This window comes from Chaetodon auriga, chromosome 1 (assembly GCF_051107435.1).
Source record: "Chaetodon auriga isolate fChaAug3 chromosome 1, fChaAug3.hap1, whole genome shotgun sequence".
NCBI classification, from domain to species: domain Eukaryota; kingdom Metazoa; phylum Chordata; class Actinopteri; order Chaetodontiformes; family Chaetodontidae; genus Chaetodon; species Chaetodon auriga.
In genome coordinates, this window is record NC_135074.1 from 5801579 (window position 1) to 5817235 (window position 15657).

Consider the following 15657-nt stretch of genomic DNA (forward strand, 5'->3'; position numbering starts at 1 on the left):
AAGCCAGTTGAGGTGTGGTGAGTGAGAAGAGACCCCAAGTGGTAAATTCAGTACACACACCACAGCAGGTTTGTTGGTTATTTTTGTTCATGTTGTCTGTGTATTTTGTTTTCAGAAGTGTAGTCAGGCATGAAGTGAGAAATGTTCTCTGCTTTGTTTTCTGCCCTCCTTTTCCTACACACACTGTTTTAAAATCTCCAATCCAGGTGCAGCTACAAATATAAAAATGTACAGTATGTGAATCAACCTACATGAGCGTGGGTCACAGGGGTTTATGAAGGTTAATAAATAAATGTGGTCGGTGGTTGTGTGTGTGTGTGTGTGTGTGTGTGTGTGTGTGTGTGTGTGTGTCTGCAGTCTGATACTTATGCCACAGGGAAATGGAGGATATTTGGCTATATCCAAGAGCTCTGGGGTATCTGTATGTCTGTGTGTGTCTCTCTTGGTCCACTGATCCAACCCTAAGTTCCACAGAGGCTCCAGTACATTATAACATTGGGCATCAAACAAGATGAAAGGGCCTTTCTGCTTCAGAGTCCTGCTGCTGGCTGCCAGCTACAGAGGAAACACCAACTAACCTTGGATGTCTTTACTGAGAAGCCCATCTCACTTTTTTCTTTGCTTCTTTTTTGACGAAGTTTCTTTGTTCACCTTTGACCAAAAACACAGAAATAAACTGTGTTTGTCCAGTAGTTTGTCCACTATTTTCTCTCCCGTCTATTGTTAGGTTTTTTTTTTGGTTCATAAATTTGTATTTGCTTTATTTGTTGACTTCTTTTTCATCTCCGGTTATCCTTCTATTCGTCTTTTCAAAATTCTGCCTTTGACTCAGAAAAGGCATGGTGAGTGTGGGGGCCGGAGGTTTGTTTGTCCGTTGCATTCAGCATCCTGCCAGCAGAGGGGAAAGAATGAATCATAGACTCAGAGTATGATGCCAGCAGGAGATTCCTGAGAGAGACAATTGAGCATACAGAGCACATGAAACACTGCGGACGAGGAATCCTCTCTTCTCTCTTTCCTCTTGGCTCTCATCTTGCCGCCCATCCCTCTGTTTCTTCCTGCTTGGAGGTGAAGCCGAAAGGGAAACACTTGGCACTCACTTTCCCCCAGGAGAGAGGGAGCTAGGTTTACTCAGCAAGCCCCTGCTCCTAAGCTTGGCTCGCTATACCTCATGGGGCATGAAAAGTCACCTCATTTAAAATTGACACATGGCTAGAAAAAAAGCAGGTGGAGATGTAGCGCTTCCAGAGTGGGTCGGTCGGGATTTCTGCCACATCCCTCAAAGCTTTAATTAAAAGACTGAGCTGATGTAGGAGACAGACGAGAGAGCAGAGACAAGGGGTCAAGCCGGCTAATCGCTCCTCCAGAGAGGAGAGATAGAGACTAATAAATAGCAGAGATAGACAAAGAGAAGAAGACAGATGAGTGATGGAGTTACATGGGATGGATAGAAGCAGGAAAAAAAAGAGCCAGTAAAGAAAAGGATAGAGCAAGATGTCATTCAGATATATGAAGATGATGAGAAAGATGAGCAACCAGGAGAGCAGATGTTTATCCAGCACTTTTAAAAACACAAGCAGATAATGAGCAAGACTAAACGAGGTTTAATGATGTCAGAGTGCCATTGTTTGTCTTACCTTCTCAAAGACAGGCTTGTTGTTATTCACATCATCCACTCCCACTATGACCTGAGCCGTGGATGACAAGGCCTGAGGTCCGCCTGAGGCGTTGTCATCCGTTGCTGTAACGTTGAGGACATATTCAACACCCTGGAGGTGAGGCGGTGGGCTGGAGCGCAGACGGATCAAACCTTCAACCAAACATTAGGATAACAGGTGGTTAACACACGCTCAGTCAGCTGTTAATGATACAACATCAGAAAATATTTGCTGTCGATATGTTCAGCCTTTAAGTTTGAGATGAAAAGAAGTTCTCAGCACAGTGTTTGCAATGATAACTGGGTGTCTTCTAGAAGAAGACAGCGATGCTGTCCTTCACCACTGGGTCTTATGAATCCACGTTCAGTGCAAATGGTATTAACAACTCCAAACACTTTTGCTTCAACTGCAGCTATTAAAAGCTGGCCACATGTTTAATAGACACGGTCATGAAGCCATTACAGAACATTTGTTGTTGACCACAAACCAGGCCACAGATTTCTGGTTGTCAGGGTTATTCATGTCCAGGGCTGTTTGCTTGGTCTTCCATTACTTTTCCCCTTGGTTTAAATGAGAGTCCGCATCTCATTTTTACCAAATCCCTTTTCTTTTGTTTGTACTGAAATTATTATTAACTACTATAACCAAAGCTAATCTGTGAGGGGAACAAGTACAAACATTTGGATTTCAGTGTTTTAGTGCACATCACATCATAATGTGTGCTTATATTTGTAACTATCTGTGTAACTGAGTCAGTCATGTGCAAATGAATGATTTGAAAATGCACACCCAAATGGCCAGGTTGCATAGTTAAGAACTCTGGATATTAGCCAGAATTACTGGAACACCAAAAGCGACTGTAGCCCAGGGGGTAAATTGTTGTGGTCATTAATTGTATGGCTGGTGGATCAGTCCATGGCCTCTATCATTCACACATCAAAGTATTCAGCAATGCAATAGACCGAAAATTGGTCTCAATGTGAGAAAAGCCTCTGCCAAATGATTGTAGTGTGATGGTGAGTTTACGTGGCGTTCGTTTCCTGTCAATACGTTCACTGTCCGTCTATATAGTAAAAGGTGAAAATGCCACTGAATGGTCCATTTACAGACATGATTTGTGTTCTTTACCGGGAAGCCACACTATCCATTGCATCTGTCAGTGAGAGCTGTCGAGACAGCAGCCATGACATCTCTGTCAGATTTCCATTCATGTTTTCATGTCAAAGAAGCTCAGACCTAGTCCAGTGTAGTGTCTGACCACTGCAGATATCTGTCAAAGTAAACCAGGGAGCTTATTTTAACATCAGATTTATGAGAAAGTTTAGTATAGTCTTTGTAGATTTTAAGCCTTTGGACGCTGCCGCTTTCATAACCAATCATGATGCATCACTGCATTTCTGTTTTACTGATGTTTTACCCTACTTTTCTGAAATCCGGATTGTATAGTACAACGCAGTACTCTTAGCAGCCAGGAGGTATGAAATGATGAATCAACATAACATGATAACATAGGAAAGTGAGAAGCGGGAAAATAACCCACATTATCCTTCACTCTGTGTTTCTTTTGTAAATGAAAAGAAAAAAAGCCAAGCAAAGAGAGAAAAACAGGTTTCTGGTGGACACAAACTTTAGTTCTTAGGTCTGAGAGAGACTTCTTTAATTATGGCTATGCAACATATGAATAGTTAAATTGATCGGTATTCCCTTTTAGGTCCATCATTCTGGCATTCCATTTCATCCCTTATCTCTTTTTCTCTTACTGACTCTGTCTTTCAGTCCAGTGTAGGCGTCTCATCTGCATCCCACTCTCTGCTTTGAATGACTCTCCTCCACTCTGTATTCATCTCACCCTTTGGTGCTCTGTTTACTTTGTGTGTGTTTGTGTGAGAGTATGTGTGTGGGCTAAAAGTGCAGATACACTTATTACATCCTCCTTATCTTCAGAGGCAGGGGCAGGTGATATGGCTGTCATGTGTTCATTTGGTTGCTGTTTCACAAGAGACCCCAGAATTGGAATCATGTGTACACTTATCAGAGATATGTATGCTTGTATTAGTCATCCTTATATCTCTGTTTTCCAGACCAAGGGAGCTGATGAGACAGATTACAGCCAGATGGTGCATGATTTTTATTTCTTATCAATTTTTTCATGTGTGTACATCCATAGCTGTGCACCAGCATGACATGTGGAAGGAAGATTTACATTAAGTGATTTGTAGAGGAAATGAATGATGAAGGAAACAAGATGAACGACGATAATTTCTGTTCTGCTAAAGTTAATGTCATGCAAGCTCATAATATTTGAATTGCACGTATACAGTAGGTCCCTTCGGTTTGCCTTTGACAGTGCGTATGCATATGTGTGTCTGCATATGTGTGTGTTGTTGCACAAGAGATGGAGGATTGCCATGGAGGAGGTGTCTGCCTCGAGGTGTTTGTCACAATGGCTGGTTCCCTGGCACTGCTGCACATGGTTAAGGGTGTGTGTGTGTGTGTGTGTGTATGAGACAAGGAAAGAGATAAAAATAGACAGGGAGGGAGGGAAAGAGAGCAAGAGAGAGGGAGAAAGATGATTCCAATTTAGAGTCGTAGAGGTGTAAGGGGAGGGAGCTTTGCCACAAGAATGACGTGCCTCATACATTGCGTCAGACACATATAAATGCATAAATGTACTCTCACGCACACCTACACAGTAAAAAATACATGGGAGCACACAAACTTTTACATTCAGCAAAGGCTGCTGCAGAGGTTTATGCCAAATGCAATGAAGTCCGGCAGTAAGTTTTTTCAGGCCAAACTACAGTCAGTAAACACTCTGTATGCAGGGAAAACTGAAGGGATGCTTTGCAGAAGCTTGTATGTCAGACAATATTATGCCTCATAGCCAAATTGAAGTTATTATGTTTGTATGTTTATTTCATAGGGACACCATGTTGCCATTTGTGTTAAGGGAGTCCAGATTCTGCGGTTTAATAAAAATCCACCACATGCATGCAGTTTTAGGCTGTTTTCAGTTTTACTAGTTGTGCAACGTTGACCTGATTTTCAAAACATTCCGCACACAGCATAGTGCTGACATGTTGTGTTGGCTCAAAATTTGATGGTCTTTATGAATATGAAACACAAATGCCTAAAATATTGAACACAGTGAGAAGAGTGCCTAATTTTGACATTTTCAGGATCAGCAGACAAGCTCTTGAAATCTGCAACAGCGCAATGTTTTTCTCTTCAATCCCCCCCAAAAGTGAAGGACAGTGTATTTTAATGACTTCTAACATTTTTGTGTCACAGAATTGTGACCCTTGTAACCATGCAACTATGATACACAAAAGACACGGATGGCAAACAGGGAGAGATCCATAAATTCCTGAAAGGAATTTTTCACATTAAATTATGTGGGCATCCAGTCTGTGCTACATTATTAAAACACAGTATTACAGTAACTTGTTTTGTTATTCCCAGTTGGTACATTGTTAAGCTCACAGGAAACCTGGCTACATAGACCCAGATTCAGATCCTAACTATTTGTTGGTCTTTTTCTAACATCTGAGGTGGCTGTTAGTTGACTGGATAACATATAGACTGATATTCCCTTGAGGTTTACCAAAGAAAAAGAATAAACACACTGTATGTAAAATTCTAATGCTGTTCTTAAAAGCATAAATTAAACTAAGCAAGCTGAAGCTGGTCCAATATCCGGTTGCTATATATTGCAGATGTTGCCCATCCTGATTCCACAAACCAGTACTGAGCCACTGAACATTTGCTAGTGTATTACAATATACAGCATCTATTCGCTAATGGTCCATCAGGGGAACAAGCAATTATTTTCTTGTGAATTAGGATAAAAGTAAGCAAGCCAAAGACTAAAGGTTCAAAGTCAATTTATGTATTATTTTACATCACAGGGTTGTACAATAAAATGCAAGATGTACACCCTTTATGCTACATATAAAACAAACAAATAATAACAATAATAATAAAAAAAAACATTATTGATGGTGGAGTGTGCAGCATGAAGTCTGGTGGTACAGCAGCGGTTACTTCTGTAACGCCTGCCAGATGGCAGCAGGGTCAACAGGCTGTTGTTGGGTTGGGTATTGTCTTTTAGCATCCTTTGGCCTGTGCACAGGCACCTCATCACACCAATATCACTGATGTTTTCATTTTAATAACCTGCTTCAGAGCCCTCCTGTCCTGGACTGTGCATACATACCATACAGGTCTATAATGTTTCCAGTGTTTCAGGATGCTTCTATCCGTCTGCAAAAGTTAACAGGAACTTGGCATAATATTTGTTGTTTCCTTTCGAAGTACACTGATTTCTGAGCTTTCTTTAGCAGGGTGGAGATGTGTGATCAATGACGGTATGTTAAAAATGTCAGTAATGACATTAAATAGCTGGTTGGCTCATGTTCTTAGTGCATGGCCTAGGATGTTATCAGGCCTGGCAGCTTTATGCAGATTCAGTCTCAGCAGGGTTCGTCTCACATCTGTTGTGGATAGTGACAGTCACTGGTCCTCTGGAGACAGAATTTACTTTACAGCGGACTCTTTGTCGATGAGATCAAAGTGCACATAAATCATGTTAAGCTCATGTGGAAACATGGCCTTGATATGATGGTCTGGATCACTTGTCACGTATCTTCAGTGTTGTTGGTAGTGTAGTATCTCTCCAGTCCCTTCTAGTGTCTTAGCTTTGCCTCCTTAATAACAGTATTCAGTGTTGCTCTGGTGGTGCTGTATGCTTCCTTGTCACCTGACTGAGAGGAAGCTCTTTTGGATTTTGGATACAGATTTCACCTCACCAATCACCCAGGCTTTATGGTTGGGGAATGATTTTATTTTCCTTATGATCACCACATCATCAACACATTTGCTGATGTATGCTGTCACTGTTGGTATAAAGTATATCTCTGAACACGTACAGATCATTGTGCAATGTGTAGCTTTATTGTAGCTTTATCTGTCCACACTTAAACTGTTTTTGTTTTTTTTGTTTTTTTGTTTTTTTTTTAATTTATTGATTTTTCTCATGGTTTGACCCTTTTGATTAGCTGGGAGTAAGTTAGCAGGAGAAGCGCTGACATTTGGGCAGGGGGGTTTTGTAGCTGCCAGGATTATTCATGTAAACATGGTCCAGGGTATTCCCTTCCCTGTTGAGGGTATGGACATGCTGGTAGAATTCAGGTAAAAACGTGGAAAACGTGCTTCTATCAGCATGGAATACAGTCTGCATGTCGAGTGCTTAATCTGGGATATTGTGATGGAGGCAGGTCTCTTCTGACATGTATCCACAGCAGTCACTGGTTTCACATTGCTGGGTTAGCCTGAGTCTTATTCAATGCATTTTATTTTCCTGCAACTGGACATTAGCCAGAAATAGGCTGGGTAGTGGAATTGCCTTAGGTCCAAGCAGGGTCATCTTAGCTCTGTCCCGGCTCTCTTCCCTCTTTTCCTGGGGCGATTGCACCACTTGCAGTCTATTTAAATGCATTCAATATATCTAATGCATCTAATGTTGTACTATACTGACTTTTGATACAAATAACAGAACAATTCTAAACAACTCTAAACATGTGCTTTGACAGAAGCCATAAGTAACCTACTATAAGAAAACTCAACCAAACATTTTAAACCAATGTTCAATATGTTACTCTTTGACATTTTTTTCTACTCAAAATAGTGTTGAAATTCACTAAAACCCTATTGACTTGGTAATGAATCCCCTCCAGCCTTCTGCTTAATGTTGTTTGATTCCAGAGTTTTTAACCATCTATAATTTGTACGCACACTTTAACCACCCACTATGCTGTCTTGTGTATATACAGTAATGCACTGAACAGCAGTGTCAACACGAGTCAGCTTTCTGATAGTGTGGGGAAACTAGTTAATCAGAGCGGACCTTGATGTCAATATCTTCTGACAATTATACTGGGAATGTATTTAATTGAACTGTCTTCAAGATTGACTTCAAGACCACGACCATGACTACCATTATACATAATTTGAAATGGGAAGTATTGTATAGAGAAGTTTGCTAGCTGCCTATATACTGTGGGGTCAAATACAAGCTTTGTCGAAGTTAATAACTATAATGATGGTAACACATCTCAAAGCAATTGTTGAGACCCAGGCCAATTCCAGTATTTAACTAGAAGTCAATTCAGCATAGCTACTGTATGAGGCACAACCCACTAATAACCTCTACACTCAAGGCTGCGTCACATTTCTTTGTATTTCAACCCTGACTCTTGTACCTTCCCTTCAGTACAAACGATGTCTGTGTATCCAATTCAGTCTGCCTTCTCTTTCATGCAAACCAGGCTTTTAATTAGGAACACTTATACAATGCTAGTGTTGCTGACTTTCAGTTGAAGTTTGGCAATTTCAGCAGCTGGGTGTATTCAAGCCAAGCCTCCCACCTGGATGGATGCCTTAACCACACATTTAAAAAAAAAAAAAAAAAAAAAAAAAAGACAATACCCTAAAACGATGGTACCCTGGATGTTTTGCTCCCAATTTCTCATTAAACAAACCAAAATAGACTATTGTATGGTGTGTGGCTGGGGCTGATAGGGGTTTCATTGTACAATGGGCTAATGAAAGATGACTAAAATTAGAACAATTGTTTGCTGCATAAAGACCAATCAACGGGTCAATAAAAACTGGTCACAAAAGATAAATACATAAATTAACTAACCATTTAAATGCAGATTATTTCAATACCACAATTAATGCTGACATCTGTATATTTAGGAGTGATTATTACAATGAGCAAGTGTCACAATATGTGCTAAATGCTAGCAATGCTAATGTATGTATCTATGTATAATGTGTCTGTGAGGCTAACATTGCAGGTTAAGAAAGGTAAATATAAGTACAACTGAGGCTGGTAGGAATGGTTTCCATTTTGCAGGAAGTTGAGCATAAACCAAACTTTTGGAGAAATTAAAATGTTGACCTAATGGCAGGGGCTGACAACTTAAGGGATCACAATTCATCCTGAAAGGGACATGAATGTCTGAACCAAATTCCACGAAAATCCAAGTCAAGATCTTCTGACATATGCACAACAATTACAGTGAAGAGGTCACTGGCAAAAAAAAATTCTTAATTCTCCCTCCAAACAATGCAATGCAATGTATAAAAGAGGAAATCATGCAACCAAAAAAAGAGACATTATTATCTAAGACATTAAATAAAAATAAAATGAACTATAACCCTGCAAAAAGTGGTGGTGTACAAGGCAGGTGCACAGTAATGATACAAGGAAGCTGTAATGTAGACAGGTTATGTACAGGTAAGAACAAGATAAGTAATAATGTAAAGGATAATATAAAGGTAAAAGCAAGGCGACTGTATTTAGAGAGCACATTTCATGACAAAGAAACTCAATGTGCTTAGGTTAAGTGACATTAAGTTATGTGAGAGTGAAGCACCATAGTGGTGAGTTTGAGAGCTCAAGAGTTTTGGTCCAAAGGTCACTGAGATATTTGATTTAAAACCACAAATGCTAGCGTCACAATGTCATAAGAAGAGTCTAGGAATCAGAAAATTTCCTGTCTCCACCCCAACAGAATGGAAGTGAACAGAGCCTTAGGTAGATAATTCACACACCTCACAGTGACCATTTTCAATTGGAACTACAGTAACCACATCTATTACATCTATATGTATATAAGGCTTACATAGAGATGTAATAGACAGACACAGCAGTTATTGTGCTAGTGGAAAGAAATACTAGCAGTAGTCAGTAGTGAGAAAGCTGGACTCTTGGTCCCTAGAATGATGAATTAGAAAAAAATGACATGTATATCCATACCAAATATGCATTAACAGTGTATGCATTAGTCCACCCTTCTTTGTCTCCACCCACGCTGTTCCAACAGCGCCAGGGTGTGCTCTCATGCTTAATGAATTGAGACAGAAGGCCAGACAAATGTGACCAGTTCAGTAAAGGCAGCAGGCAGACACACAGAGGCTACGGCCTGCTCACTATGTTACATATACAGAGAACACCGGAGGCGCCCTGTAGTCTGATCCCTGCTTTCCTCTGCCTCTGCTTGGCATAAACATCTAATAGGGCCGTCTAAAAAGCCTGAGATGAGAGCAACACATGCCGGGTAAGTGGTTGAAAATGGGACATGGAAAACGTTTTAGGACATTCCAAGAACAAAGCATACAGCGAGCGTCTGTTCTAATCTCTGAGATATGTGTCCCTGTGGTATGGGTTATGGTCGTGTGTGCGTGTGTGCCTATGTGTTGGCCTGTATGTGTGCTGATGCATATACATACACATACACATTTCGTTCTTTGCCTAACTCTGTGCATACATGCAGGTGCTTGTTTATGTTTATGGTTGTGTCTGGGTATGTCTGTGTGTGTGTGTGTGTGTGTGTGTGTGTGTGTGTGTGTCCGTGCATGTTGCTGCTAACAGGGCCAGCACATATCATTGCTTATCAGAGATGGAGAAGATGTTTCCTCAAGGTTCAGTGAGCAGCCGTCACTTCACATAAAGGCAGCTCGGAGGGAGGAAGTAGAAGGATGAAGCAAGGGATTGGTGAAAGACAACACAGAGGACTGTCGAGAAAGGCGGAGGGACGGATGGAGGGAGTGCTTGCTCCGGTCAGCATCATGCCAGAAAAAATGCAGACTGGATTTGGGAAACAAAGAGGGAGAAGTGAAGAAGTGAAGTGATGATAGAGTCAAGAAAAAGAATAAGCTTAAAAAAGGAGTGGGAAGAGGAAAAGTGAAGGAGAGACAGAGAGAATAACAATATATTTGCCAGAGGGAACCAGGGAGAAGAATGGGGGCAAAGCAATGTGGGTTTGTTACATAAAGCCAGGATCAGACACAGGTCAGTACATCAGACCAAACACAACAGATAGGAGGTGAGCAGTTCAGAAGGAAAGACTAAACAATAGAAATAAAACAAGACAATAGGACAGCGAATGCTACCCCATCACTGGTTATCTAGGAGTCTTCATTGAAAACAAAGCTACTGCCTCACTCTCAAGGAAATCCTCTTCCAAAATGCCATAAAACTTTGCTGAGGAAAAAAAGGAGTTGATCAAAGCCTGTTTATTAGTGCTAGCATTTCCCCTTAGCTGTCAGTAAATACTTCCTGCCTTCCAACAGAGCGGGTGTTTCTGTATTTATGGGTTTTAATAGGAAGAGCGTGATCATCATATTGACCAGTCTACTCGGATCCTAATGGGCGCCTTAAATCTCAGGGAAACACATTGTATTCCAGGGTGAGTTACAGGCAAATTAACTTGGAGAGGGAGTCTGGCAGAGCTGCTCCTGCCGGAAGGGAGGAAAACAATCGCTTGAAGGATTGTCGGACATTTAGGATGGGGAGGGATGAGAGGGGAGAGGAGGCAATAAATGATTTTGATCAGTCGCTCAGAGAGAATGAGATGGGCTGGAGAGGGTGGGAGGAATCCAATGTGTTCGCCTTCCATTATAAGAATCATAAAATAGTTTTAATGACCAAATATTGGGCTCTTTGAAACAAGATATTGGATCATATTACAAGCATTATGGTGTCACACTTTGGCACACACACTTTGATGCAGACAAATTGTATAGTACCTTTGTGTGCCTCTGCATTAGGCTCAATTCCCTCTGTGCATGTGCATGTCTAAATCCATCACCCCTAAAGGTGCTTAATAAAGTCATATTCTGTGACATTGACATAGAGAAAGGACACTCCAAACAGGTCATATTAATGTTGCAGAAACAGAATTCCATCCATTTTCTCATCTCTTCTGTGGCATATAGTGACTGTGAAACCTCACGTTAGCTATCTCTCCAAATCCTACTCAGTAACAGTATTTTATAAGGACTGATGTATCATAGAACTGAAACATTTAATCTGTTAGTCAATTAACAGAAAAGTAATCTTCAACATAAACTCTGATGATAGATTAACTGTTTAAAGGAAAGTTGGGAGTTTGTTCCCCAGCTTCTCCTGTTTACATGTCAAACTGACCTTAAGTAAGACACTGAATCCCCCATCTGAATGGTCAGGACTTTGTGAATGGCAAGAAAACCATGAAATGCTACAAAAATGAAGAACATATTCATACTCAAACATATTTTTTTACAATTACAATTAGTCATTTGGCAGATGCTTTTATCCAAAGCGACATACATATGAATTCACACAGCGATGGCACAGCATCCAGGGCAGTTTTTTGGGGTTCAGTATCTTGCCCAAGGATACTTGGGCATGTGGACCGCTCTACCTCCCGAGTCCACGGCCACCCGCAGCCGCCCACTGTCATTTCAATTATTTACTTAACTCAATCAGTTTGTACTATACCATAAAATAATCAAAAAATGCACATGACTTCAGATTACTTTTTGGCCCAACCACCAGTCCAGAATATTATACATCAACAGGGCAAATCAGCAAATACTGAAATGAGTGAAATTACCACCACAGTTCTAATTAACTGTGATAGATAGATAGATAGATAGATAGATAAAATGTCCAAATGTCCAGTGCAAACAGAATTAACAGTAAAAGTGTCCAGTGCAGCAGAATGCAAGTGAAGGTGCATGTTGAACAGAGTGTTGTACAGATTCCATTCAGTGTTTTGTTGGGTATCATTTTCACCTGCAGAGAAGTGCATTTGATTCACTACGAAATATTGAATCAAATGTTCTAGACAACGCGTTTGACATGGACACATGTGCTACAACTGAACAATGCCTGGGCCATATTCCGCAGATATGGTCTGGAGTTCATATAAGAAAACAGCTTTGGTATCTCTGCTATATAGTCAGGGTGGGCAGCAGAATGTAGCAATCCAGCTGCCTCACAAGGTCACACCTCTGTTGTTCTCATTTGGAACCTTAAAGCCTCCATTTTGAAAGAAAGTTAGTCGACTCATATTCTGTTGTATGGAAGTCCTAAATAAGAGAAGAAAATAATTAAATGTGCTGAACTATGATAAGGTATGGTTTTCTTAAACCATTCCTTAATTGAGTTGTCATAATGTTTAGCATATTGTTATTTATGCTGTTACCATGATATAAAATATCACACAACATGAAAGAAGAGTTTTACCGTATCACCCACACCTAAAGGCACACTACCTCTGCGACAAGGCTATAAGGAAACTGTATTACTTTGCAAAAAAAATGAGCGATTAACACATAAATCTATTGGCTATTGTGAGGTAATTACCTTGAACTGCACCTTCTTTGCTCTCCATTACATTTTGGACTAAACAGGTCATCAGTACAATAGTTGATGACTGGTTTAGTTAATAAACCATTTATCAACTGAACTGAAAAAAAAAAAAAAAAATCAATAGATTAATCTGCAGTGAAGATACAACAGGATGTTTTGACCCATTGATAAACACCAATTAAATTGATCCAAAGGATTTACAGGTAATTGGCTAAATTGATCAACCTGCAAAGTCAATACATCCATTTGCAGATCAGCATGCACATAGAGTTACAAATACAAATATGGCAGGTAAATCAGTAGATGTCCTCCATCCAGACTTCGCCTTTACATTTAACTTTAAGACAAAGCAGGCATGAGAATGCAAAGTTGACCTTTAATGAGCAATGATGGGCAGGAATTTGGTCAATGTGACGAAATGCAAATCAGAGCCAAACAATACAAATGGCAAAGCAAGCTTGTGCTCATCATCTGATAGCTGATGGAATCGAATTACGAGCTACAAGTCTTCTCCTCGCTCGATAAAATGACCGCCACTATCAGCTGACAGTGAATGTCATTGCTGGTGAACAGAGGAAATTGTGCCTTGAAGTTTTGAGTAATTGAATTTGTAAAAGTCATCACATTACCCTATAATATGATATGCAGATTCAGAGGGTTGCAATTTACAAAAGGGTTGAACCACTATGAAATTGCCACCATCCCCCCACTTACCGCACACACACACACACACACACACACACAGACACACACACACACACACACACACACACACACAATGCGTCATTAACGGAGTCTCCTATTTCACATTGCTTCTGGCACTGCTGCTCTTGCCTCAGAGGAAGTTGAGATGTGTGACGAGAAAGCTCAGATGATATTTTGTTACAAAGACATGGTAAAAACGCTCCTCACACTTTCACTGATTACTCAAACGTCTCCATGACATCACCTGTCACGATTGAAATATCCTCGACAAAGCTCCTCGCAGAAAGTGGACGCCTGGTGAAGCGTCCTCACCCTCTGGATAATGGACGCCTCGAAGGACGTGAAACTAAACTATATGCACCATGTGAAGCATCCTGTCAAAACCCTCTGAGGTACACTTGACAAACTGCAGAGCTTTACATTTATACAGTGTTTGTAAATATAGCAGGAGGGCAGACAGCGAAGCACGGTGAAAATAACTGCAGGGGGAAAAAAAAAAACAATCTTTGTGGATATTTCAGGGTTGGTGCCAAATCTACAGAAGTGAATAGCAAAATAATAACGGCCCCTGAGCAGCCTAACGTTCTAAGACTTCTCTCCAAAAATTTGAACAGGCAAGTTAAAAATAATTAATGAAGCACTACTATTTCTTGCTTGTTTTTTTTGGGGGGGGTGATTATTAATAGTGCAAGCAAGTGATTAACAGGACAACACATATGAGACCTGACAAGGCAAGAGAGAGAAACAACAACAAGAAAAGGACAAAAATACAGATAAGCTCCAGTAATTAACAGGATGTACGTGAATAAAATGTATTAGATGCATTCAGAAATGATGTGCTTGCTACACAAGCCAGTCGGTGTGTGTGTGTGTGTGTGTATGGATGAGGGAAGAGAGGGTGAGCCAGTTTCATTCATTTTTTTTTAATCATTCTAATCTATTCCCCCTTTCTTTTATCACTTTATTTTTTTTATTTATGTTTTATTTTCTCTTGATTTTAAACATGGAATAAATGAGTTGAGTGAGGAGGTTCTTTAGAATTCTAATTTGTATGTCTGTGTATGGTATGCACATTGTCTGTTGTGTTATGCTTGTGTTGCAAATGCAAATTAACATATGTAACTAAAAATCACTGATGGTGATCTGAGAGCTAATATGCAGGTAAGAAGAGCAAGAGAACAGGACAGATTATTCAAAAATCCAACCTTTTTGGCTGTCAATGACGAAGTTGCCCTCCTCGTTTCCTGTTGTGATCTTATATGTGATCCCATCCCCATCAGGGTCCTTCGCCAGCACTGTGGCAACAAGCGTGTTGGGGCCAGCATCCTCTGAGACAAACGTCCGATATCTGATAAAACACACAAAGACACACAATCAACACTGGACCTACACTTCACTGCAGGAGAGCACGAGACCTCACACGCGCCTGTGAACATGAGATACATCAACATACAATAATTCAAATTAATTCCATGTAATTCATGTTTGACCAGCAGTAGAACGAAGATGCTCCAATGGAAACACGCTGCAGTACCCACATATTGATTGATATGAAACATAAGTAAATCCATTTATAGACCAACCAAATGCACCAGTGCTTTTCTCTTACTCTACATTATAACCTCATGAGTGCAATATGTTATTCAGTGAATCTTTGAATTTCAAATTCAACAAGGGAAAACAAATATTAACAGGGCTGACTTATTGAGCCTGGTCTCATTCCCAGAGCATCAAATACCAGAGCACACCTCGGCATCTCATATAGATGCACAAGGTACCCATTAGTGCTTCGATGAGATGCAAAGGGCTTTCAACTAATTCCACTGTAAAACCCTCCACGGCAATATTAGACGCTCAGAGAAAGTGATATAGAATAAAGAGCAAGAAAGTCTGCAAATGTAGGAAGGCAGGGTGGATGCATGGGTCAAACATTCACAAAAAAACAACACCATTGTAAATTGATTCACTTATAAATATATCAAACCTCAGCAGCCTACTTTCTGAGCGCTGCTGCGCGACAGATTTTTAGAAAGCAGAAATTCGCCGTGCTGAAGTTACTCACTCTGGATTCCAGCAGCACCTTCTTAT

General features: G+C 40.4%; 1 protein-coding gene across 1 annotated transcript in view; it reads right to left on the reverse strand.

The window, feature by feature from the left end:
- Positions 1-15657, reverse strand: part of LOC143323213 (neural-cadherin) — a 305557-nt gene that overhangs the window by 170856 nt on the left and 119044 nt on the right. Inside the window, exons 7-8 of the mRNA XM_076734978.1 lie at positions 14775-14917; positions 1638-1810 (exon numbers count right to left, since the gene is read on the reverse strand). Coding sequence (XP_076591093.1) covers positions 1638-1810; positions 14775-14917 — 316 coding nt within the window. The remainder of the gene's footprint in view (positions 1-1637; positions 1811-14774; positions 14918-15657) is intronic.